The sequence below is a fragment of the Strigops habroptila genome, chromosome 12 (genome assembly GCF_004027225.2).
Source record: "Strigops habroptila isolate Jane chromosome 12, bStrHab1.2.pri, whole genome shotgun sequence".
Taxonomy (NCBI): Eukaryota; Metazoa; Chordata; class Aves; order Psittaciformes; family Psittacidae; genus Strigops; species Strigops habroptila.
The window spans coordinates 24,860,070-24,887,118 of NC_044288.2; the positions used below are offsets into that span (position 1 = coordinate 24,860,070).

At 40.3% G+C, this 27,049-nt stretch overlaps 1 protein-coding gene across 2 annotated transcripts in view; it reads left to right on the top strand.

Annotated features, from left to right (window-relative positions):
• SLIT3 (slit guidance ligand 3) overlaps positions 1-27,049 on the top strand; it is a 518,327-nt gene that overhangs the window by 406,182 nt on the left and 85,096 nt on the right. For both annotated transcript variants that reach the window (XM_030504413.2, XM_030504412.1), the window contains 6 exons: positions 2,259-2,422; positions 5,094-5,226; positions 14,512-14,580; positions 15,702-15,773; positions 15,957-16,028; positions 22,412-22,483. In XM_030504413.2, the coding sequence (XP_030360273.1) occupies positions 2,259-2,422; positions 5,094-5,226; positions 14,512-14,580; positions 15,702-15,773; positions 15,957-16,028; positions 22,412-22,483 (582 nt within the window). The remainder of the gene's footprint in view (positions 1-2,258; positions 2,423-5,093; positions 5,227-14,511; positions 14,581-15,701; positions 15,774-15,956; positions 16,029-22,411; positions 22,484-27,049) is intronic.

The window sequence follows — 27,049 nt, forward strand, 5'->3', positions numbered from 1 at the left end:
GGTTTTCCACAAACACCTGCTGCTTGTTTCCAATTGTGGATTAGTTCATTTTAACGGATTTGTGTCACAGAAGTTGTTGTGTGAATATGATCTCACTCAGTTCCATCAGTGGAACAAGTGGCCTTTGAAGCATTGGTTCACTTAACGTTGGAGGTTTGAACATTTGGTTTGAACACTCTGCTCATGCCAAAGTGTGTCAGTATGGAAAATATACAAGGCATCCTGCATGTGTTCCCATTATGGATTAAAGAAAATGGAAAACAATTCAGAAGGAAAGTAACTAGAATTAGAGTAATCCTTTCAGGACTTTTCTGCACATTCTGCCTGAAAGCTCCAATGAAACCTGTTCATTTCTCACCATTATACTGCCAGTTAGCCTTACTTTCAAACCCTAGTCAGCATGAAGGAGGTGGAGTATTTTCATTATGGAACATTATGCTGAGTTTTCTCCTGCCCCCAGTTCTCCTTCTACGCAATGTACAACAGTCTGTGCTTGATCCACATGTAATTACACACCCAGAGCTCCAGGCTAGTGCAGTGATTGAAGTACACTCTTTTACAATGCAGAAAGCAGCTGTAAATCATATTGTGGGTATGTGCTGCTGGCCTAGAACCTACAGAATTTAAGACCTGCTTTGGGTTTGTTTTCTTGCTGCCACACCTCAACTGTGTCATATGTTTTTGTCTTCAACAACATTGTTTTCTGAAGGAATTGCTTGGCTAAAAACCTACATGTTTAAGTTTGTAAAAGTATGTTGCAAGTGAAGACTTACAAGGTCTTTGGCTACTCCACCTGCATTTGAAGTGCCTGTTTCTTTAAGGCCTTAATTTTTTTTGCCTTTAAGATATGATGTGCTTTAGAGAAATTCCATTATCGTCTTTTGTCTGTACTACCAAAATAACAACTCTCGGACGTACTCAGATATGATGTGCTTTATAGAAATTTCATTATCATCTTTTGTCTGTACTACCAAAATAACAACTCTTGGACATACTCAGATATGATGTGAGAATTCCATCAGTGTTAGTTTAGATACTTCATTTACCATACATGGGGCTCTGACTGCTCATTTTTCTCCAATGAGGCAACCTCAGACTAAGGCTATTGATTCTCCCTGTCTGTATACATGATATAGTCAGCCTTCTGGTTTTTTTACAAGGAATATCAGCCTCTTTCCTTCATCTGAAGTTTAGTGACAAAAACCCTTACACACAGGTTAAGGATAGGCATTTCAGTACAGGAAAGTGTTTTTCCAAGACAGTCAGCACTACTTCTAGTTAGCTTAGAAAGATGGATGCTTAAAATAACTCTCACACTCATCGAAAGGATCACAGCCTATTAAGAAATAGAAATGAATAATATCTTTTCTATACTATCTATGATACAGGTGCTCTACTGAGAAACTTGCTGTACATCTACTTTTGCATGGCTTAAAACAGGGTGAATGGGGCTTTCCTTTTTTAAACGCCGCTAACCCAAGCGGAGTTAAGAATCCATCCCTCTCACAGAGGATGTCAGATGGTTGCTTTGGGTACTGCACAGCACAGCACAGTTGCAGCGAGGCTGCAGTTAGAGTAGATTGCAGTGAATCAGCTGGTAGAGCAGATTCTTTTCACTACACTGACCTTAAAAAGCTTTGTAAGAAGTGGTCCAAGATGACAGTGCTGCTTTTTATATGTATATTTGTGCATACAGAGTGCTATCCTTACTATTTCAATAGGAAACCCAAACTCAGGTTGCCAGTGGCTCCCACTGGCACTGGTTTGTATGGGCTGTAATACAGGTGAGTGGGAAGCATGAGCACAGTGGGGCAAGGACTGGTGTGCTAAGCCACATGGGGAGTGGTACATGTAGCTCAGTTTTAAACTTTTCCATGGCATTACCCCAAGTGTTTCTGTTGAAAATCATGCATTTGGGGGTGCGATGTGTGAGGTGAGTTTAGACTTGGATGTGAGTGGTAGCTTGGGTTGAAATCCACTGTAAATACAGCCCTGATAGTGGTGTCAATATCGCTAAATAATAGTTGTAGCAATGTGTACTTTGGTTTATAAACATATATATATGCATATATTTTAATTACAACCCTAGTCCTAGTCTGAAGCCTGCATAGAACTTCCTTGATCTGTAGAAAAGAGGAGGATCTCAGAGAAACAGATGGCAGGAAAGAGCTTGGATTTGGAACCCATCATCTTTCTGTAGTTATTTCTGTATTTCTGTATGTTCATGTTTGATGCAATTATATTTTGTTCCATTTCAGTAATTTGCTGGCTAACTCCTTTAATTGTAACTGCCATTTGGCCTGGCTGGGAAAATGGTTGAGGAAGAAGAGAATTGTCAGTGGAAATCCACGCTGCTTGAAACCCTTTTTCTTAAAGGATATTCCAATCCAAGATGTAGATGTCCAGGACTTCACCTGCGATGGTAAGAAAAGCCAATTCTTTGCAATTATGATCATGTTGGCACCCCTGTGAGCACTGGTGAGGAAGAGAGCCATCTAGGGCTGAAGAGATCATTGTTCCCTACCAGGAGTTCATTTTTCTTCTTGATTTCCAGCTTCTGAATTTCTGCTATCTACACCTAAATGTAAGAATGAATTTATTCTAGACAAATGCTCTCCTTTGTGTAATCCTGGTGTGATCCTGGCCCTTCCTCCCACTTGCTTATTCATACACTTAGTTAAAACTGTGAAGCCAGTGGGAACAGTGCTTGCTTGGAAAGTCTTCTGGTTTTGGATACTGTTCAGTTTCACCAGTAATAGGTATGAATATAAGGAAATAAAAGTGTCCTGGGTGTAGCTGTAGCCGTCATTTTCCTCCTTCTTGGTAGCTGGTGCAGTGCTATGTTTTTGGCTTTAGCTGAGAACAACGCTGATAACACCGATGTTTTTAGTTGTTGCTCAGTAATGTTTACTCCAACCAAGGACTTTCTCAGTCTCATGCTCTGCCAGGGAGGAGGGGAAGCCGGGAGGAAGCAGAGACAGGACACCTGACCCAAACTGGCCAAAGGGCTATTCCATACCACAGCACGTCGTGCCCAGTATAGAAACTGGGGGGAGTTACCCGGAAGGCCCAGATCGCTGCTCGGGTCGGGCTGGGTATCGGTCGGCGGGTGGTGAGCAATTGTATCCTCTCCCCTTGTTATTTCCCTTATTGTTACTATCATTGGTGGTAGCAGTAGTGGGTTTGTCTTGTAACTGAGTTACTGGACTGTTCTTATCTCAACCCATGGGAGTTATATTCTTTCCATTCTCCTTCCCATCCCTCCGGGAGCAGCAAGGGGAAGAAAGGGTGGGGAGTGAGCGAGCAGCTGCGTGGTTCTGAGTTACCAGCTGGGCTTAAACCACGATATTATTTGAAATGGCTCAGGGATGCTTTGCTGAATCCATATAGATTTTACAAAAAATAAAAAATATGCTGACATTTCTTTCATTTTCCAGGTAGTTCTTTGTCTTCTGATCAAGCAGATTTTAAAGAGAATAATAAGGAGAAAAACTGACTGATAACTGCATGACTAACTTGACTTGTAGGCTGTGATTGCCTGTTAAGACCAGATATGGTGGAGCTGCAGTTAGTCATAGCTCCACAGAGACCATGAAGGTGATAGAAGTTCCTACTTAGAGTGGAAATGAATTCCTGTCCCAGTTGTGCAATCTGGCAGCAGGCCCTGGAGCTTGGGCTCAGAGCTCAAAGGACTGCAGTTTAGTCAGTAAAGAATTATTTTCTCTTACTTTGGGAGAAATAAATAAATCAATCCTAGCCCACAGAATGACATTTCACACCTGGGAGCTTTCTCTATCATAGAGTCACTCAGACAGCCATGGTGAATGGAAGGTAGATGGTGGCAGGGTGTAACACACAGAGCTTAGGGGAAAATTGAATATGCTGAAGAAACATGCTCTTCCTGCAGGTTTATGAAAGACTTTGAATTTAGTTTCCAGTCATTAAGCTCTGCTGGAAAGAAAAAGAGAAAAAAAGAAAGTCTTCCCTTTTCTTCTGTAGGCTGGTTATGCTCCTCCATCCCTCTGAATACAAACGATTCCCTACCCATACATAGGTGGGTAATTTTGTTATCTTGCATCAGGACTTACAGTCTTATTCTATCATCTCAGTGCTCATGGGCACTTCCAGCAGAGCAAAGAAGGAAACAGATCTGTCTCAATTAGTCCTTGCAGCAGTTAAAGTTAAAGCAAGCTGGCTGTGTGCTCGTGGGTTGCAGTACTGTGTCTCCGTTCAGGTCAGCTCAGGCTGCCTGTACTCACCAACAGTTGTGTGGTTCCTCTCACTGTCATCTAGAGAATGTGCCACTAAGTGTTTCCTTTCATACACATCACGACACTGTAGCATGCATTTGCCTTATGCTTTGCAAAGCCTGTTGCTTTTAGGGAAAATGCATGCTTTAATGTTCTTAACTTCAAAGAGTTGGTTTCTTCTGCAGAAAGCCCATTGTTCTTCTGTTACAAGATTTAATCTGCTGTTTATGGACCTTTGAAACCACTTTTGGAGAAAGTAGATATTTTTATGTGTGCACAGATGGATCACCAGCAGTTGGAAGTATGCTGCTCAGTTTGTTCTTTGCCTGGTTATCCTTGTCAAAAACAATGAGGTTTTACAATTCAGATGATAAATGAAGTGCCAGGCTGACTTTAAAAAGGGAAAAATAAACAGCTAAAAAGCTGAATTTAAAAAAGATCCTCCTAAAGCAGGGTAGATAGCAGATGTCTTCTGTCTAGATGAATTTAAGGGCAATGTTCTGGTCAAGTTCTACGTTTCATCTAGTAATTGGAGCTGGGGGAGGATTTGGGATTCACATAACTAATTTTACTGTAATTTGCAAAACTAGAGAGAAGTAGATATTCCTTAGAAAAAAACATTCATTGGAAAATATATTTATTCTGGTTTTGAACCATTGTTCCTGTTGCCTGAAGAATGTGTATGAAGGCAGCTTGATCCAAAGCATTGGATCTGCTTTATTGTGATGGCTACCCTGGATTCAGGGATGTTCCTCCTTGGTCCTTGTAAGCAGTTCTCTCCAAAGTGCATGACTTTGGGCTGTAAAGCTGCCTTCCCAATGCTCCATTTCTCTCCTGCTGCAGGTAATGAAGAAAGCAGCTGCTTGCTTTCACCTCCCTGCCCTTCCCAGTGTACCTGTGTGGACTCGGTGGTACGCTGCAGCAACAAAGGGCTGCGGATATTGCCCAAAGGAATTCCCAAAGACGTGACTGAGCTGTAAGTTACCTTTTACATAGCTTCATTCGTGAGAAGTTAATGAAATTACATCATAGTGAGGCTTTGTAGGTCCTTGGGGTTTTCGCCTTTGACTTCAGTGACTGGTGTTTTGTGCTTTGGTGCTTTCCATATGTTTTCACTGTTATTTTTATACTTGTCCTTTGACCGAATACATTGCTCTGTAATGGGAACAGAGTTTATCTATCCTTGTACCTATTAATTCTGTGTTCAGGGAACAAATGCATATATTAGTATCAAATAATGCTGTAGTGCTTCTGAGAAGCCTAAGCTCGCAACAGGCAGTTTGAAAGGATGATGAAAGTATGTTCCTGACTTACCCAGCTGTGAGCTAATTATCCTCTGAGGAGATTAAAAAAAGGGGAAAAGAAAGCCAGCGATGGAAACAAACAATGAATTCTTTCCTCCAAACCTCATGAAATGGCTAAAATAACAGATAATTACATTAAATTGTAAAGTAAATTCATCCTAGTTGAGAACCGTCTTTCTAGTTGTCTTTTTCATCTACCCCTCGCTATGACTTTATACTGGGTTTTGGTTTTTTCCATGGAAAGAAAACACACTGGTGGAACTGCTTGGCTTAACAGTTTGCAATATAAACACTGAGCTTTTCCCCTTCAGGTCCTTATTCAAATCTATCCCAGGTGAGTCGTTACTGAAACTTGTTACAATCTCATCAACATTTCTATGTGAAAGTACTTGGTTGAGTTAGTTGGTATGTTCAGTGAATTTTGTAATGAATTATAATCTGATTCTGCCATTTTTTAGTGTCTAGTATTATTTTTACTCTTTAGTAACAAGGCAGCTGGTGAATGAAGTACACATCATTTTAATCTCTTCACAGTGGGAGAATGAGGTTTGCTCTGTTTTTACTGGTGGCGTAGTCAAATACAAGACTTCGTTGCTGAGTGAAGAGCATATATCCTTGAGACACTGTTGACCAGGGCATGGTTAATAGTGGTTTGAATTAAAAGATAAGTCCTGGCCTGCATTCCCTTATATATTGCCATCAGTGATAAAAAGCCTGCAAGGTGGTTTCTGCTCTCCTCTTGTTCAGGTTTCATTGCATTCAAACATGACTTGCCAACAATAAGATCTCACAGATGTTACTTTGGTTTCCACTGCCACACTGAGAAGTTTTTCTATTTCAATTTTGCATATTGAGTTTTACTGATACTATCTGATGCACTGGTGGCATAGCTTTCACAAAAAGAGTGAAATTAATCTCACATTCTTGAAAACTGCTATATTTCTTCAGCTATTTCTTGGCAAATGAGGCAATAGCCTGAAACTGAGCAGTTTGAGTTCATTGGAGTTTACGTGACTGTCTTCTTCAGTAGGAGCCTCTTGGCTGTGCAAGCCTCTAGTTCAGCTTTCTGCTTTCAATCCAGAAATGTGTCAGCAGAACACAGTCAGCCATGGCCTGGCTGGCTCTGAATATTTCATGTTCTGCAAATATAACCTTGAATCTGTCCCAGCTGTCTCAAAATTCAGTCCTGATCTCACTCTCCTCTCAACCAACATAAACTGAGCTCCTTATTTGTATCTATACCAAAAGATGAGCTGCAGGTACTGACACTAAAAATGTCATGTCTCTGTGGAAACTGTGACAAGAATGAAATAAATTATACATATTAAAAAAGAAAAAATCAATCTTACTTGCCTGCCTTCTGCTTCCAGATTGAGATAAGGTACTGCCCATAATCTAGAAGGGACTATATCACCTACGTCTCAAGTTGCTAGTATGAATTTAAGTGTTTTTATTGTTCTGTGTTTGGGATTTGTCATTGCTGCTGTCGTAAACAGCATCTCCTGTGGAACCCCACCTCTTGCTTTGCTTTGAGGACAGCTATAACTTGACAGAGAGAACGCAATAGGTTTCTGGGCACAGGGTAAAAGACATCGATCTTGTTCAATCTATTTGCATACCTCACATCAAAATACTCCCATTTCCCTAGGGCAGTCCTGGGTCCCTCGAACTGTGTTCTAAGGCTATAATCTTAAAGCTGGTTTGTTTCTGTGGTGGCAGTGGATATCTGTTTAGCACCTGAAGCCAGGAAGTGCATAAGTTACTTGCTGCAGAAGATGCCATGGCTTTTGCATGGCTTGAGAGAGCCACAGCAGCCTCCAGGGCAGGGATGTCTTCTCCTTTCCTACCGATACAGCGGTCAGGTGCTCAGATAGATTAAGAAGCCTTGCCCTGTGTTACTGCAACCCATGCTGCCTGTCTCCCCTTCCACGCTCTCATGTCAGACCTCTGGGCAGTGTGCTGGGGTCTCTCTGCTCACAGCAGGCACTCGCAGAAAACCAGGATCACGAAGAACAGAAGTGATGCCAAGGGGAGGTCAAGGGTGTAAAAGAGCCTCTTGTCCTGGTAGCCCACAGCTTCCTCCCTGCGGAGGCCTCAACAGGGACTTGATGATCTTAAAGGTCTTTTCCGTCCTAGTTGATTTTATGATTCTGTGATGCAGGGGAGCATTTTAGTGGAATCTTTATGAATGTACCGGTCTGACATTTATCAACTTCCATTATCAATATATTTATCTGCAAGGCACGTTAGCTGCAGTGCTTCTGATTAAACTGCAGTGTGGTTTTGTGCAACATGGTTAAAGAAGAAGAACTGCCGTGTATCTAGATAAACCAGTCTGTTATGTCTGAAGAGAGCCTTCTCAGAAGTTCTTTTGAATTCTCTTAAAGGTCTTAAAATAGCCTTAAACAGGATTTTTTTTCATTGTAACAGGTATTAAATAGCAACATGCAAAAGTGAACGAACCTCGCGCACAGGCACTCAGGGAAAACATTACCCTTTGCTGGGTCAAGTTTCCCTGTTCCTAAGCTCAGCAAAAAAGATCCCCAGCAATGTTTTATTACATGGTGGACTGGAGACACAGGCTCACTCCTCCCAACTTTCTTCCTGAGTTTCTGTTTTGGATGTGTATATAGACAAAACATGTGAAAACCATTATCTCCTTCACATTTAGAGCTTGGAATGGCAGGAGACATCCCTGTGTTTGGTTTGTACCACCCTTGGGAGGAGGGATTACCTTGGCAGGGAAACCTTCCATCTAGAATGGAGTTGAAAAGATCACTAGGTCGCCTGGCTTTTTAGAGGATGATGATGCAAGAAGTTTCTGTTTTCCAGCTATTCCTTCACAAGACCCCGTCATCATGGGCAAGCCTTCTTTCAGCTTCTTGGGAATAGGGAAGTATTACGTTGTTTCTTACAAATTCCTTTGCTGTATATTTACGTACTGCCTACTTTCTTTCCCACTGTGCTTGCTCTGAAGAGAAGTCTTTGGGCTTTTTGAACATACTCAGTTTTCTAGTCCAGATGTTCAGAAGTAAAATGTTGATGCAATGAGCTAGTTTGGAACCTAGCCTTGCTGCTGCTTAGTGTTTCAGGCCTTCTCTTTCTTTATCTCCCCCCCCACCCCCAAATCTGTTTGACCTAACTTTCCCATGCTCTTTTTCCTTTTCCGTATTACCTCAGTGTGCTAACACTAGGTTTTTCTCTTTTATATTTTTTTTTATTTTCACAAAAGTAGAATCTATTTCTAATAAAGTCTTATCTGACAGCATCCAGCTGCTTTTATGGACCTACAGCAAATAATATTTTGCACTGGGGAAAAACATTGGAGGCAGTTAATGTGGATGGCGTGTGCATAAGCTGTAACATAATGAGCCTCATGTATTTTAGAATAAATATGTACTAATCATGTCATCTCTATGCTCCAAATGTTTTGACACTGAGCTATATGATAGCACTGATGGGATTGTTAGGAAAAACCTGCATCCATACATCATTGTTAGTGATCATTTTTCTTTCCATTTATGTTAATACATATTAATATTTGCATTACTTTTGCCATTTCTCTTTCTCTTCTCACAAACCTTCTCATTCCCATGTGTGGTTTTGGTAGGTTCATTTAGCCTCCAAGCTTATTCCGTACATGGCACAACAGTTTTCACAAGTGGCTCCTAGCAGAGATCCGCTCAACTGTCTTTTAGCTCTTCGGTTCCCACCTCTAGTTTGCTGCCTGTTGCTGCCTCAGCCTTAGCACAGCACCTTTATTCAGCTGTATCTCCACTTGCTGGAGGATTTTGACAATTGCTTCCCATAAATTTGCTGCCACATCTAGTTGGAGGTACTTACCACCAATCTCAACCCTCCTTTCCAACAAGGCACTTGTGGTTTCTCTTGACTTGTGGCAAAAAATATTGGCTCATACTTGGGCCATGCAAATTGCTGCAATAGATGTGCTCTAAGCAGTTAGTTATGGTACATGTGGAATACTGTAACCATTTAGTTGCATTTTTCAGTATGCCTATACTGCTCTTGATCAAAGGGATAACTCTGAAGTAAGATATCTGATGAAAATCATCTGCTTGAGAATGCAAATACTTTTATACACTGACCCTTAACACAGAATTCAGTAACTTTTCCTTTGATAATAAAGGAGAAAAACAATTTAGATCAAAGCTTGGGCTTACATAGTCCTGTGTCGTAAAAGGTTTTACAGCCTGCTTAATTCACTGCAGAGGAAAATCCTCTCGTTGAGAGAATGGATAGTTCTGTAGAAGGATATTTTAGTTACAGGGGAAATAAAGGGCTTAAATCTGCATTTCAAATCTGTTAGCTTAGAAAAAGTAAATTGTATCAGTACTATCAAATAATGTGTTCAGTGACTGACTGAAGTTTGAGTACATATCAGAAAGGTGACTTTAGCACCAATAGAGACTGAAGGTGAGTTTAACTTTAGGGCTTCACTTTTCTCCCAAACACAGCCATGTTTCTGTGCATCAGACTTGTAAGTTGGGATCTGATGTACAAATACAGCAAAATCCAGAGCTGCCAAAAGTTAAATACATTCAAGATCCAGATTTGTACCTAGATCTGTACTAGAATTTTATTTCTTCTCAAGAAACTGTAATTGAAGCTCTTAAAATTCATGCTTTGTGGATGTTCCAGCTTTGACAGCCCAATTCTCTTCCAGACCACCAGTTTTGGGAAATGAAACTTGTCTCAAAATTTTAGGATCTTGGGTATCTGCATCAAAAATTTCAGACTATAACTTAATTTTAGAGCTGCATAAAATTGTCAAGTACCATCTTTTTTGTAATGTAACATTCTACATGAAAGATTTAAAGAAATTAAAGGAAAGGCTTTGTGCCTTTTCAATTACTGCCTGAGAACTGATTTCTCTCTCTGGTTTCTTCTCTTAGCACAGATTCCTGCTGTGAGCTTGACTTTATGGCTGAATAGACATTTCGGTACAAAAAAGGTTCCAAGTGATTCCAGTCGTTACATGATGCTTTGGCACCTTGTGCTGGTGGTTATATCACCTCCAATCCAAGTGGTTTCAGTATAAAAATAGACAAGTTGGAAAAAAGAACAGCTGTCAACTTTTATGCATAGTTTTAAATATTTTATATGTGATGTTATTGCATGTGGAAGGTGCTGGATGAGCCCTGGGGCTGCTGCGAGCACGGGGCTCTGCGGTGCAGGCACGGAGCAAGGCATGGCCAGGCCCCACAGTGCCACCATCCTGGCCAGGCAGTTACCTGTCCCAGCACTTGGTCATGGTTTAGAAGAAGCCTTCAGTGGTTGGTATTTGGTGGCTGGGTTTGGGTTTTTTCAGTGTTGGCTCTGGTAATTGTTTCTTGGTTACAAATCATTATTGAGACTTCAGGATTCCCAGCAGCAATCATGGGTAAAAAACAATTTCCAATCTGATACCCAAACTACAGAATCCTAGAAGCTTTAGGAAGCAAATTAGCTTGGTTTGGATACTAGTCAGTGTGTCTAAATTAAGGCAGCTGACACCCACTCTTGACTCTGACTATATATTAATAACCTGACTCTGAGCATGAATTTTTTCATTCACGCCAGAATTTCTTTGCATACCAGATGCCATGCATATCATCTTCCTTTGGCTAAGGATTGAAAAGAATTACAATCTTCCCTCTGCGTCATTCTGTTCTGGCTTGTGTTGGTTTGTTTGGGCAGGGGATCTCTAGCTTCATCCATGTTTTCCTATTGATATATATGTATACGTAAATAAGCAGAGTCTTGTGACTGGGCTGCACCCCTTCACCCTCAGGAATAATCCTTTGATTCCCTGTGTCCACCTTCCAGCCCCCATATGTCACCTTCAGCCCAGCAAGGTGCAGAGCTGCTGTCCCCATGTCCCTGCTCTGACAGAGGCCTGGCCTGCAGCGGGCAGCACCTCCCCTGCAGCAGCCAGTGTCTTCCAGTGTTGCATCTCGGATCCTCCCGATTCTTGGCATGCTCTTACACCATAAAAGCTCTGGTTATTTCAAATTCATTGCACTTAAATGTGCTTTCAAAATGAATGCCTTTTGCTTAGAAAATCCTGCCATTCTTAGTATAATGCGGTGAGAGGTTTAACAGTGGGGAATTGTCCTTATGTCTGCATGAGAGGTATATTAGCAGTAATTTTTCGGTGTGTTTGTTCAGAAATTATACCACTGGTAGAAGCATTGCAGCTTTCTGCTAGCACATTTCTATAACCATGGAATTGCTTGCAGTACAAATCCAAAGCTATTCAAAGCAGATCTTCTGTATGGGTTTAACTCCAGGGATCTGCATGTCTGTTAGCCTGAATAATGAAGCGCTGGAATAAAATGTGCACCATCAACTTTTGATTGCACCAGAGAGTAAAATGGGGGGAAAGCCTTGGCTAGCCATCATCAGTTTGTTCAAATTGCAGACTATTTCACAATGGGATCAACAGGAGAATATCCTGAAAATATATTTCTGAAGATTTCAACACATTGCAAGAGTTGAATCTCCTTTCTTAAAGGAAATTCATATATAGCTTCCAAATACATAATGCATGACCTGCTTTTGATTTCCTTTGGAAATCCCTTGGATTTTACATTTGGAATAAAGACTGGAACCTTAACCTACCCTGGTGCATGGGTTTAAGATTTGCAACTTTCTGGGATGAAAGAGAAGGTGCAGACTCCCAGCAGCTTGCTGCGTCCATCACAGACCATGACTGGGGAAATGAGACATGATCTGCCTTGTTTAAATAGTAACATGTGTGCCTGAGTTCTGAGGATCTTCTGTGTAACAATTTACGGAGTGAATTCACCAAGGAACTCAATTTTCAAAATAATTTATAACAAATTCAGGTCAAAATGAAGCAAGTGACTTTACACTTGCTGGATATGAATGTCCATGGGAGGTGTAAATGTGGCGTAACTAACCCGTGCTTTGGTTTGTGATGGTCTGTGTCAGCAGAGCAGCTGCCACTACTTTGCAAGATCTGTTTGCTGGGCAACATTGTCACTTCATGCTTGTGATCATTGTGAATGGAGAGATGAATTTGTTCAATTGGGGGGATTTCCATTAAGGAAGGATGTTGCTTTTGGTAATGCAAAAGCCTGTGGTCCTGCTAGTCTGGCCTAATCCTAACAGGAGCAAGGTCACCTCCACCGCAAGCTCTGAAATAACTCTGCCTCAGTGGGATCCTGTGCACTGGCAGAGCAGATAACCATGAGCCTGGGGTAGTTTAGTTCAGAAGAGAGCAGCACAAAATGGTGAGAGGGCATTGTGCTGAGATAGAAGGGGGAGATGCAACAGTTATAAAGTACATTATGTAAGAAATTATTAGTGTTTACTGATTTTAAATGATGTAAAAATAAAGTTTTCTTGGATTTAGTTTACACAAACATCTCTGTGTTGTTACAGTTAATGTAGAGAGGGAACATATAGCACAGTAATAATCTATTATTATTATTGTTTGCTGTAGTAAATGCAGAATAAGGAGGTCTGTTGCCAAAGAAAAGGAAATGGTTTGTGTGGGATAAAAATTCTTAACATGATTATTGGGTTATATTTCCGGCAGTAGAGGCAGCACATTGGGCGTTGTGGTGTCTGTGGGCTGCATTTCCTGGCTATGCTTCATTATCTTTCAAAACATACCACATCAATTGTATTGCCTATGTCTACCTTAGGAAAAATCATAGAATCATAGAATCCTAGAATCGTTTGGGTTGGAAGAGACCTTAAAGCACGCCCAGTTCCAACCCCCTGCCATGAGCAGGGACACCTCACACTAGAGCAGGTTGCTCCAAGCCCCATCCAGCCTTGCCTTGAACACTGCCAGGGATGGAGCATTTACCACTTCTTTGGGCAACCTGTTCCCCCAAAGTATCTTGTAAGGAAGGGAAATAAATGCCACTTCACCTTGTATCCTTGCCTGTGGAGGGAGTGTCCTGGTTTCGGCCATGGGTGCCTTCCTTCAACACACTATTTCTGAGAAGATTGGATTTGTCTCCCAAGTAGATACGGCTTCTGGCAGATGTCTGGAGTCACCTTGACAGTGTCATGGCAGTGCAGTGGTCAGTTTCCATTGGAGCCTTATCACTTTGGTGTCTTCCAGGGATGCAGTTTCATCCCAAAGCCAAGGTTAAGGAAAAGAACTCCAGCTCTGTCTCACTTTTTTTGTAATAAACAGGAGAAGCCCCATGTCTCATTGCTGCCATAGCCCTGCTGTTCATGTGTCTGAATAGAGACACATTCAGTGGTGTCTCAAACAACTTCCACGCTGGAAACACAAGCTATTTTGTTAAATACACTTAGTGCTTGTAGGAGGAGCCTGTATTCGAAGAGGACTTGGTCTTCAGTGTTCAATTTGTACCAAGTTTTCCTCCTGTATGAGCATACTTTGGAAAGGAAAGGTAATGACAGTCTATATCCCATAGCAGGAACTGCTGTAAAGGATGTGCCACCAAACTCATGGGTGTTTGTGTTGACACTGGAATAAGTGAGACTTTTTGCAACACAGAGATGTGGCAGTGCAGCTCCTCTCCCAGTTCTGGCTGTACAAGGAACTTACGTGCAAAGACAAAACTCCTTCTAACAGGGTCAGTCAGCACTCAGCATTCTTACAGTAACTTGTTAAAGGTAAGTTTAAGTTCAGGGCACAAGCTGTACAATTTTTCTCCCTTTCTTCAGTTTCTGTCATAGAAGAACCAGATGGTCATTTCTGTTTGCTGTAGGTCAAAGATCCTTTATTTGCTTCCAAGTCTTAATAAATAAATAGATAAAAATCAATAAGCTACTAATATGCTTTGCACGTGGGATAATTCACTCATAAAGAAGAAACTGGTACAGTTTCAGAGCAATGAATCAAAGATCATTTCCTTGGTGACTGTAGTGACAACTCATGGTGTAGATTGAGGGACAGGAGTTCTTGTTAACATGTTTGTGTAATTGTCAAATCTGCCTTTTTCCAGGTACCTGGAGGGAAACCATCTGACTGCTGTGCCAAAGGGGCTCTCCACCTTCAGACACCTCACACTGATGTAAGAAACACCTGGTTTCAATGTCCAGAAAATTACCTGCCTCTTTCTGCACTAGCTTGTAGGTGGAATAAAAATGATGTGTATTTGAGGAAAAGAAAAAAACAAAACAAAACCATACAAACCCCAAGCCCCTTCTGTAATTTAAATTTGGAAAGAGTTTCACAGTGGCCACTATTGCCAATAAATGTTCATAAAGAGTGTAGAAAAAGCAAGGTGAGTGAGAGCACCAGAGCCCTTTCCTCTGCAGGAGCTTGCAGCCTCTGTGAGAGGACTAAACTCACACCCAGGCTGCAAGTTTCACTTGGCAGATTTATCAGTGCGAGGCTGTAAAGGTCATTAGCAGAGGAGATGGCATTAATTTGTTCTAGGTGAGGCAGTATTTATAATGCTAAGGCAATGAAAATTTGTATAGCTGTTTCTGCTCTGAACAGTCATGCAGGTAGAGACACAACTAGACCTTGTTCAGTAAATTGCTCCCTGAGATACACAGGAGTGAAATTTCTTGGCTGAACCATTTATGAGAAGTTTTCAGATGCTGTTGGAATCAGCTCTGTAGGTACTCCAGTCAAATGGGCAGAACAATCTCAGACCAAAACATGGAAGGAAAACTGGAATCTTGTTTTAAAAGAGTGGGGGGTTTTGGAAACATTTCTAATTTTGTTTTTCAAGGGAGAGCACAACAAACCAAAATGTTCTATTTGAGCCTAAAAGACTTTTTCAAAGTGAAAAATGACATTTTGTTCTAGTAGCTGTCAATGTGAAGAACATATGGAAATGTTCTGTGATACATTGCAAAGCAAGTTGATACAGTAGATATTCACCCGTGCTTGTATCATTTATTGTTTATCCTTCTTCAAAAATATTGCTTGTATGCACTGATATTTTCTTTTTTTGAATGCTTTATGCTGGAAATAGGCCTAATATTTCTGACTGAGGCTTTTCAGGGGAATCTGATGGGCTTTGCTTTTAGAGCTTATTCAGGGTTGGTTACAAAATACATCAGTAGATAATATGTGACTTTCTAATTGCTTCGAGCATTTTGCTGTGCAGATATTATGTAACCTTTAAAAAAGACTTTGTTTCATTCATACAAATGATATTTTCTCTGTGTGTTTCTTCAGTGATTTGAGCAACAACAGCATAAGTGTATTGGCCAATTATACCTTCAGCAACATGACTCAGTTATCAACACTGTAAGTAGTCCGAAGTTTTGGTAACAGTTGTAATTGCTTTTCAGATACCATCTAAGGTGTTGAACAATTAGTATATATTTTCTTGCTTAAGCGTGTGGCTTTTCATGCTGCTTCATGTTTGAGTTGGTAGTGAAATAATCAACAAAAATAGAATGTTGTAACTCTGTTTTCTCATTTTTCCAGCATCTTGAGTTACAATAGACTCCGGTGCATTCCAGTCCACGCCTTCAATGGGCTCAGGTCTCTTCGAGTGCTGTAAGTACCACTTTTTCGATGCAGCTAAGTTGCAGCTTATTAGAATGCTGTTAGTGGCAGGAGGTGTTTAATGAGCAGATGGCTTTCACTTGATCCAGTAGTCATAAATATTTTCACACAATTAGCTTCAATGTACTTGTTCTTGGGTGCAATATGTCCAGTAATGACTAATGCAGGTGAATGCTAAACCTTGAAAAGAAGCAATTACACATTTGCAGGATAAATGTCTTTCCTCTGATAGTTCAGGGACAAGGACTATCATGAAAACAGGCCTTCAAGAGACTGCATAGGGTCTGTTTGTCTCTTCTACTTAAACAATGTTTGGGTGCCCCACAGGAAAGGACTTTTTGTGAAAAATTGATCGAGTTTTAGAGTGTAAGTTTCCATTGGATGCTTTAACAAGACTGTCTTTACTGAAACCTGCTGAATATTTAGAATATTGTGTATTAATTCAGATTTCTGCAGGCCAGGTTTACATAAAAAAGCAGTCTTCTGAAGGTAAGCTAGAAGAACCCCCACTAAAACAAGTAAGCGAGTGCCTAGGCACCAGTAGTGCTGGCGTCTGTCTCTGATGTTATTAAGTTGTGAACGAAATTTCACCTCATGTTTACTGGTGGCATACTCAGAGGTGTCCATGTGTGGTTTCTTTCTCTGGAGATCCTTTTCTGCACTCCTTCTTTCCAGCATAGCTGCTTTCAGCAGTTTTCTGCATTGAACAATTTGCTTACAGTTTCTTCTGAAAGTCAGCTTTATATTGTCTCAGTAAGGGATGTGGGCCTGTTCCTTGCAGCAAGCAGCCCCCTGCCAGCTTTTCTTAGGCATCTGCTAGACTGACTCCTGGTTCAGTCTCCTATATACTGTCTCCCACTCCCCATCTGCCCCATCAGAAACAAACCCTAGGCTGGGTGTGCTTAGTTGTTTGTGTGGACACATTACCCCATGTGCTGCTGTCAGGACAAGGTGGAGAAGCCACCTTCTTCCCCACTGCCCAGCAACACAAGTGGATCATCATTACTTGCACGGTCAGCCGAAAGCAAATAAACTCAATAACTTATGTGTGCTGGGATTATTCAGTTTGCTGAAGGAGAGAGGTCTTTGAACACTGAAAGGTCAGGACAGAGGAGTTGAAGAGTATGTTCTGAGTCCTTTGAAACTTCATGCTATTATCTCACACGCAGAAGTTTCTGTCATTTGAAGAGCAACAGTTGCTATCCACGGACTCCGTAGGCATGGAATTAAGGTGTCAACACGGGCAGTACTGCAACTGTGGAAGCAATAAGGCAATGCTGTTTGGCCAAACTCTTTCACTGTGGTTTGAGTGGTAAAATAGATATCCAGGCTTCAGCCTCCTAACTTACAAGACAGATTTTGATATCCAGTTTTTATTAGTAAAAACAAGAAAGATACGTGATTTGGATTTGTTGTTTTAAGTTTGGCTTGGGACTCTGATTTCTAGTGTACTAGGATGGTCACATTCGAGCTGTTACATGAATTCTGAAATTCAGCCACAGATAAATATATTCTATTCATGGCCAAATAAATTATTCCATATGGAGCTGTCTTCTGGCCTGTTTCTGATATGCAGGCTTGATTAAAGCTAGTGTGGGACTCTCTGCCCTGAATTACAGTGTAGATACACCATGTCTCACTCTTTCCAATACCTACAATTTGTCTTTTTACCTCTATTCTTGGAGGCCACATATGGACAGAAACAAAGGACAATATTTTAATAAGATTTGTTTTCTTTTGGCTTTTTTAAATTATCTGCTAATCAAATTGAAAGAATATCTTCCTTCTTCAAGGGAGAAGCCCTCCCTGTCTTGCACAGAGCAGCATGAGTGAAATGGAGCCTAAACAAGAATCTCTGTCTCTGCTCCATGCATTTGGAAGCCTCCAGATTTATTTCATTTATTATGGCCCACAAAACTCTGGTATCAGCTACAACTTTTGCCACGTGTCATCTATGTTGTTAGTAAAAATCAATTCTCCAGAGAGAAAATGGTTTCTGAGTGACAGTGTGCAATCTGGTATTGTCAGTTATTTATTATCCGTATTCTCAGGGGAATTTAAAAGAGAAAACATAAGTAAAACAGTTTCCACTATTATTTTTTAATAAAAATAGAACTCTCATTGCCTTTGGCTGTACATGCCTTTGAAGGTAGCAGACCCCTCTTATGCAGGCATCTGTGTCTTCCCAATTCCTTATGTTTTCTTTACTTTTTGCCTATATAGTAAATATATATTTGAAAATCAGAATAATCATAGCTGTATGATGAAGTTGGTCTTTGACAGATATCTGGGTCTGTCCTCCCTCTCTTACAGTTTTCAACACAACTGAGAAAACTGCAGAGTCAACGTGTTGATTTTTAAGCCTGAGTATGTATCAGTGTTTTTACACAATCAGGCCTTTAATCTTCAGGCTTCACCTGGCTTATTCCTAATGGCAGCCATAGTGTGCTGGGGAGATGTTTCAACATAGAATCTGAAGAGTTCTTTGTACTAAGCAAAAGTTTGTATCAGTAGTTTTTGCACCAAAGCTATTGCAGTGAGATGTTGGCAGTTTGGTTTTGGTTGGGGTTTTTTTTTTTTGTCCAAAGCTAGTCTTTTTAGAAGCTAAATGTGAACAGATTAAAAAAACTGAGATTGAGACAAATTAATTATAAATATTAGAACTCTTTGGTAGACCCGAACTGATTATTTTAAGTATTATTATTATTGTATGCAATGTTGCAAGTTCTGACATATTGTCATGATTCAATTAAAAGGCAAAGTCCGGAAATAAAAGTACTTTCTCAGACCACTAAACAATTTTCCATGTTATATTTATCATATAGATAAAATAAGATACAGAATATTCTCCTAAGGTAAGATGTTCTAGTTTTAATGAAAACCAGTGGATATTTACTGCAGTTCAAAGCTCACACAAACATAGTAATAAGTGTGATGATAAAGCTACCACTAATAATCTTGGAACTAATTTTTGCCATACACTTTCCTTGTTGGATCCTGCACTGATTTGGCTTTGGTTTGAGGTGTTTTTTGCATCACATAATGACTACTTGAACCTATGCAATACATCTGTAGAAGCATCACTGTTCTGAGCATTGAGCAATGATGCTGTGGCTTCCGCTTCCTCTGACATCCCAGTTGTGTTGTTTCCTGCAGGGTTTGGGGTGCATTGTAGGTGTTTGCCTCCGATGGGATGTGGCTCCGCAAGCTCAGTCAAGCTTTTAGCCACATTTCTGTATTTACAGAGTAGATCATAGTTTGCTGAAAAAGCATCCACTTTGTGTCTAAAGTAATCTGGTGTTAGGACACAATGGGCTGGGAGGCAGCACTTGAGAACAGTTAATGAAAGAAAAAACAACCGGAAAAAACCCAGCCCAAAAGTTCATTTCCTTAAGACAAGGAAGAAGTAAGAAGTAGTACATTAGAGAGATTACATGTAGAAGAAAGTTTCTATTTCAAGAATTCAGGTGTTTTGTTCCTGTGTGCTCTGAGAGGAGATCCACATCACCTTAAATCCATACCTCTGCTGCTTACCACTGTTTAGACAAAAGGATACGTGGAAGTTGTGCTTTTGAGGGAGAATACACACATCAGTGTGTGTGCTTTAACTGTTCAAATGTTTAAAATTCCTGTTGTTGATCCAAGAGGAAGAAGATATTATTGCACTGTTGAATTCTCTCACCACTATTTATTATTGTGAGTTTAAAGGGTTTTAGCATTTATCATTTCATTTTAGCTGCATGGTGATGATGTTGCTGATGTGATTTTTTTTATTAAAATGCAGAAAACATACCTCAGTGTTTGAGACATTTAGTGAAGCCATTCATACCAAATGGGTTTGGATTTGTGATGGGTTTACCTTGTTACAGAGAAATGGCTTTGTCATTGTTTGCCTTCACTTGGAAGAAGTTTCCAAGGAAAGAAAATGCACCCCTTCACAGAATATATGCAACTGATCTGACAGGAAGATATAAGTTCTGCTGTCTGTTCAGAGAGGATTGTCTTGCACATCTTTAAGTAGTTCAAAAGATCAGAATGTAGGCTCATTCTGTGTGGCTGCTTATTTAAATGTGCTCATTTCAATGAAGGAGGAAACACTTGGATGACAAGGTTTTGACCAGGCCTGATCTTGCATCCTCATCTCAACAAAAAATACCCCTTATTTAACAGCTGTGGGGTATGTCTCAGTCAGTTAGTCATTCTGTATAGAATTAGTGAGTGTGCTTTATCTGGAGTAACTGTGTGGGAGCTTGTATCCTTCCTGTGCAGATGAATTGCTTGGAGATCTATCCTTACATGCCAGTATTATTATTAATAGCCAAACCCTAGGTATGCTTAAAAGAAAATCTCAGAACCAGGATGTTGGAAGGGGAAGTTTCTGGTATACTGGCATCAAGAACTGGAGAGAGGTGCCAATGGGATAACTCTGCCATAGTTTTTGTGGTTTCATGCTCTGTAGAAAAGCTTTGTGGTACAATAAGATAGAAACTGCAGCTGCAGTGAGCAGCTGTGAAATGTGCTCATGGTAACATTGCTTATGCTCACATAGTTCACAGCCCCATGGCAGGGCCCGGCCTCGTGGGAGGCAGGACATGGTGTATTTGGCAAGGTGTATCCTTGGCAAGTTTGGCTTTCCTTGCTGTGTCTATGCTGGTGTAAGGTAGTATGTAAAGGAAGAATTTGTAAGAGTTACAAAGCATCATGTACATCCTAGTGAAGCTTATAGTGGTGTTGGGGAAGAAAAGACGCAAAACCAGATGGTTTTATGTTCATCTGGGGCTACTGTGTATTTCTATGGGCCCACAAGTTTGGTTTGCTTTAAATGAACTCAGCGTGCACCCTTTCAAGGATCTGTACAGTCACAGAAATAAAAGATAAGATGTGATGCTGTGTTCCACAAATCACCAGGTGAGCTAGAAAATAAATGACTCCAGGGAAAGAACTGCTACAAAGCTGACAGCAGGTTTCTGTTTTCCACCCTCCTCTGCCACGTCTGGAGCACTGACAGTAATTCCTGGACCTGGGAAAGAGGCCATAAAGAATACAGCAGTTTGCTAGAACTCAGGAGAGAAGTGCAAAAGAAAATACAGCTTTAAAATATTGATGTCCTTTTCCTTTGCAAGTTTTCTACCAACTTTTGTTTAAAAAAACCAAAACAAAACATCAGCTAGTGAGATCCAGCAGCATCGACCCTTGCAGGCTCCTTATGACTTCTGTCTGTTACTGTGAGTAGTAGTAAACTGCTATTCAGTGACATGCAAACTAGAAAAATTAGAATAAACTGTAACTATTTTTCTCTATGCTATTGTCTTACCAGATAGTTATCTAGTGATGCAGAGGATGCAGCAGCTGAGTAGCTGATTTTATTTATAAATCAAGTTAAATCAAATCTTACATGATTGTGTATCTTCTGGATGGGTTTCATGCAGTTGTCACCCGCAGCATCCTGTGCCCTCCCTCACATTCATTTGTTGCTGCCTGTTTTCCTGTCTGACCATAGCTCTGTTTGTCTGCCACAGCATCTGTGATAGTGCCCTACTCTGTAGCAAGGCCTTCAGTTACAATTGCCATGAAAACCACAAGTAATCACAAATAATGATTTTTACTCTTGTGTCTGCCACTCTGAATACAAGTATTGTGCTCTACAAGCTGCAAGAAAAATCTTTTCATTTATACTTACCTATGTAACACACACATAAATGTATTTCTTAGAAAAGAGATAAAGTGGCTGCTTCAATTGTCCTGGAAATAGTGGAAAACCCTTTCAAAAGGATCCTGAAAACCTTGCTAGAAATATGTTGGTTTCTTTGCACAGGGTGAATGATGGCCTAAAACAACTGATTTCGAGTATTTTCCCTGGTAGCATAAATGTATTTGTCAAACAGATTGTGAAAATACCACACAAAGAGCTATTTCCTACTGTAAGAATAGGAAAGTAGGATGTGAAGGTGCAGCGATATTTGCCCTCATGGACCCTTGTTCTCTCCTAGGATCATTCTGAAGTCAATATTTAATTTAACTTCCACAGTTCCTATTTTCCCTGTTCTGTTTTCTTCTGTGTTTCTGGCTAATGGGATTCTATAAAAGAACACAGGTCTGTATGTTGGGCTCTGCTTGTCATCAATACACTTTTAATAGCATAAATAGTATGTCACCTTTGTAATTGAAAACATTAGTCACCAACAATTTTACAGTATCATTATTTTAAATGCCAAAATCTGAAAGTAGAAGTAATGAAGCGTGGAAGCTCGGGAAGCTCATAGAAACTCTCAAAGAAACAGAATTAAATACTCTTTTTAAGCCCTAATTCCTTCATTTGTAGGGAGCAGATAAAATATGGTGGTTTGATCCATCCTGCTTCTCCCCTCTTCTAGGACACTCCATGGAAATGATATTTCCAGTGTTCCTGAAGGTTCTTTCAACGACCTGGTATCCCTGTCCCATCTGTAAGTACTTCTGCCTGGGTTCGTCTGTTTTACTGGGGGCTTCAGATTTATATAACAGTACATGTTATTACAAATTAAAGATTGTACAGCTTGTCTGGTTTTCTTGCTCACTTTCCATATTCTGCTCTGGATATTCATGGTGCATCTGTTCAAAGGAAATAAAAAAATGCTGGAACCTGTTGTTATTAGTTACCAAAATATTTTTCTTCAGGAAAACTAAATGAGCAAATGTGACAGTTTCCTCCTCTGTGGACTTTGTGTTTAAGGCTTTCTTTCAGCATTGTCTATGTGAAATGCAGAGTGTGTTATGGTCTGAGAGTGAGACAGGAAACCTCCCACAAAGAGCAAATATTAAGCAAATGTGAATTCCTTGCTTAATAAGTGTCATATGTTTTGCATACTGAAATGCTGTCAGCATATGAACTCCTTGATGAATCGCTACTTCAGACGTATATTTAATCATATGGAAATTGGTCATTTACAGCATTAATACTTCATTCCATAATTAACAGAAATTATTAGACATTTCAAGCTATTTCAGGAAATTACTATTGTATTCATGGAGGTCCAGGATATTTTTAAACACAGAGCTGCAATTCTTGCAAAATAAACCTGAAGTGTAACAGTTGGTGCCAAAAGAGTTGAACAGAAAATGGCTTTTCACTGAGATAATGTGTGATAATACTTCACATCATTAGATAGTAGATTTAAAGGAACAGTAGTTTGGGGTAGCATGTCTCTTGATTACTGTCCTGAAGTAACCAGGGGGTTGGGTATGTCTAGGTGATTTTGTGAAGTGGCTGGTTCACAAGTCGATATAGATATTTTCAATCTGATGCTGCCCTCACGCACGTGACGTGATGCTGATGTATACACGTGTGAAGACATACAAACAGATAAGTGTGCATTTAACATAGGTTTTATTTCTGTCTCTGTTTCTCTCTTTGCAAGTGCGAACGTGCCCTCCAGAACACTCACCTGAACACAAGGTTCAGTTCATATTTACATATTTTCTGGATGTCCTCAGGCTGGTTATTTTGTGTAACAGCTTTCTGCCTCCTTTTCCCCTTGGACAACAAAACATAAATGTATCTCACGTTGGTGGGGACAGCAATCGTATGTGAGCAACTTTGGCAATTTCAACTTCAACTGAGAAATCACCTTCTCTGTTTCAAGCTTACGCCTTGGTATCTGACTCAGAGAAAATACTTGTTCTGCACAAAATGTATTTCTTATTCACATTTCCCAGTATAGTCAAGTAATTTTGTGTGTTGTTTTGGAATGCAAGGCTGAGCCGAAGCCCTGTACCTCCTCTTGGAAGCACAGTGACACCTTCCATACTGGGAATCTGGCTTCTGAGGGTATTTTTAGAATTCAAGAGATAAACATATCATGCCCCATTTGTTTGGATTTTCCTCAGGGTTTACTTTAAATGAAGTGCAGATACAATTTTCCTGGGTAAACTGTTCACCTTCGGGAGTGATAAAGACCCCTTTGGCCCAATACAATCACTGCAGTCTCTCTGTTTAGATATATGTGCTGCCAGAAATGTAAAATACACAAAGCTCAAATGAACAGTAATAAATAGGATCCATAAAATAAATAAGACCTGTCTGGGGTGTAATTTGCACAGCTGAACAATTGAATTTTACAGTGCAATTGTGCTCTCCAATTTCTTAAAAAGGATCCTGAAACTTTTTGCAACCACGATGGTTTTGCTTTTCACATGCCAGAAGAAGCTGTGCTTGTTCAAGCAAAGTCATACATTATTGAAAATAAATTCATTTTGAGCTCCTCCTGATATATGGATCTTCAAGGAGGAAGCATGCACTTGGGATAGTGTTGAAAATTATACAAGGAGTTGCTACTCATCAAACTCATAATGCAGGGGAGAGTAAAGTTTTATGTAAATGCACAAGCTGTGTGGCTAGGAGTAAAGTAGGAGTGATGGCTGGAAAAGGCTGACTCCCAAGGTGGTGAGCAGGATCACCACCCTGGGCCTTCTGCAGCAGTACAGCTGGGGGGAGGGAAGAGAAGGTATCAAATCAACCTTTAGAATTGCAAAGAAATATTTGTGTAGCACAGGCAAAACTCTTGATTTTAGTCAATCTTTTGTAATAGCTTTAAATTAGTCTGTAATTGGAAGAACAACACTGAGATCCAGATACTTCAATAGCTTTTTCCATAGGTGTTTAAAGCCTGCAAGAAAATGTTCACCAAATTTCATTTACATTGTAAACATCTCGTTGTAACGTGACTATTATAACAAACTGGGTAGCTGATACACCTCACTAAAAGCAGAGGAAGGTTTGTATGTGGCATACACAAACTGCTTCTGTTTACTATGTATTACTTTATTTACTTGAATCATAGGATTGTCTATGTAAGCCATGGCATAAGTTGTTTAGTCCAGGGCAATGATAAAAATGTTACAGCTCTACAGAAGGACCACATATATTGATGCTTAAAAAGAAACCAAAATCCGTTGGGATACATATGAGACCTCAGTGAGGTCAGTTCCTGCATTTGCTGTGCTCACCATTCACTGGTGCACACAACTCTGGAACTGCCTCAGTTTCCCAAATGCTGCCTACGCATAACCTGAGCCCTTGGCACTCCAGGGACTCCACAAGGAAACCTTTGGGAATGGATGCTGTCAGCAGGTATTCCTGTCAGATGTGGTTTTGATAAACAGCTCAGCTTACTAACCCTGTTGAATCAGCTCATCTTTTTACTCAAATTTACGTTAGTTACCTATAAAACTAAGCTGTCCCCTCCTCTGTTTCTCCACATGATCATGGCTAGAGTTATTTTAATGGACTTTATTCTAAGCTGCCTCAAAAAAACCCAGTGTCTGAACAGAAATATCTGCACAACATTTTGAAAACGCTAGCAGTGGTATTGCCTTACAGCACAAGATATTTTTGTCTTCTGGAAGTGTTTTGCTATAATGGGCAAAGAAATAGAGAGAATATGTTAGAACTCATGAATGAAAATACAATAATTCACTAGAATTCCTAGAAATGAATAAAAAATAAAAAAAACCAAACCCAAACCAAAATCACAAACAAAAGAATGGAAAGATACATGTGATAATTTCTGCAGTTGTACAACAATATTATGATAATAATTTCTAGTGTCTATGGAGCAGCTTTGGAGTACTGCATACATACATGTGTGCAGTTCTGCTGCCCTCAACATAAGAAGGACATGGACCTGTTGGAGCCAGTCCAGAGGAGGCCACGAGGATGATCAGGGGCTGGAGCACCTCTTGTATGAAGATAAGCGGAGAACACTGGGGCTGTTCAGCCTGGAGAAGAGAAGCTGCATGGAGACCTCAGAGCAGCTTCCAGTGTCTGAAGGGGGCTACAAGGATGCAGGAGAGGGGCTCTTCATCAGGGACTGTAGCGATAGGACAAGGGGTGGTGGGTGCAAACTTAAACAGGGGAGATGAGGATGGTGAGGCGCTGGCACAGGGCGCCCAGAGAAGCTGTGGCTGCCCCATCCCTGGCAGTATTCAAGGCCAGGCTGGACACAGGGGCTTGGAGCACAACCTGCTGTAGTGGAAGGTGTCCCTGCCTGTGGCAGGGGGTTGGAATTGGATAAGCCTTAAGGTCCTTTCCAGCCCAAACCGGTCTGTGATTGTATGATTCTGTGATTTATTTCTAGTGTAGTTTATAAAGATTAATTAGCACAGTTACTAGCTTTCTATTGTCCTCCCTCTTCCAGTTTATATATGGCAGCTGCTCAACGCTAAAGCAAATTTCTTGGTCCAACTTTCACTGCTGTGTTTTGTTTGACCTTGGCCAAGTGAGCCGGTTGATCACAGTTACAGGGTCAGAAAGTCAACTCGGTAGGTTTTTCTCCATTGTAAGCAATGGATTTACAGCAGGAATGGCTGGATATTTTTTAATAGTGTGCTGTAGTACACGTTTAATTTTGATGAATGAGCCCTAGACAGGGTTTGAACCTATGAACTCCCATTATGAATCTGTCTAGGGCACAGTGGGTTCATTAGTCACTCTAGTAGAAATGTATCAACAAATTTACTGAGGTTTCTATCTTAATATCCTGTCTGATATGTTTTTATTTGAAAGAAGCTTGAGTTTAAAATACCATCTTAAAAATAGTTTATAACATATGCAGATAGAAGTGAAGTCTCAAATCCAGTTTAAATTACTGGTTTCTTTAGTATCTCTTCCCTATGCTAATCTTTATCTGGTTAATTTTCTTCCCATGGCAATTCAGGTGTTGTACAGCTAAAGCCTTACATTTACTTCCAGCAAAACAAATTCAGGCTTCCAACATACATTTCTTCAGATGTTCAGAAATTCATTGTTTCTCAACCTATTTTTCTGAAGTCTGAACTTTGTTGGGAATTCACTGATTGCCTGAAAAGACACTTTATTTAAGAGAAAAAATAGTATAAATGAGTCAAGGCAGCACCTAAATTTAAGGTTAAAAGGTTTGTTTTCCTTTGGATAGATGTCCATGAATAATGAAAAAGTTCTGCACATTATAGTTACACTGTGTGAGTACATCTGCTTCAGCCATCTGACCTAACTC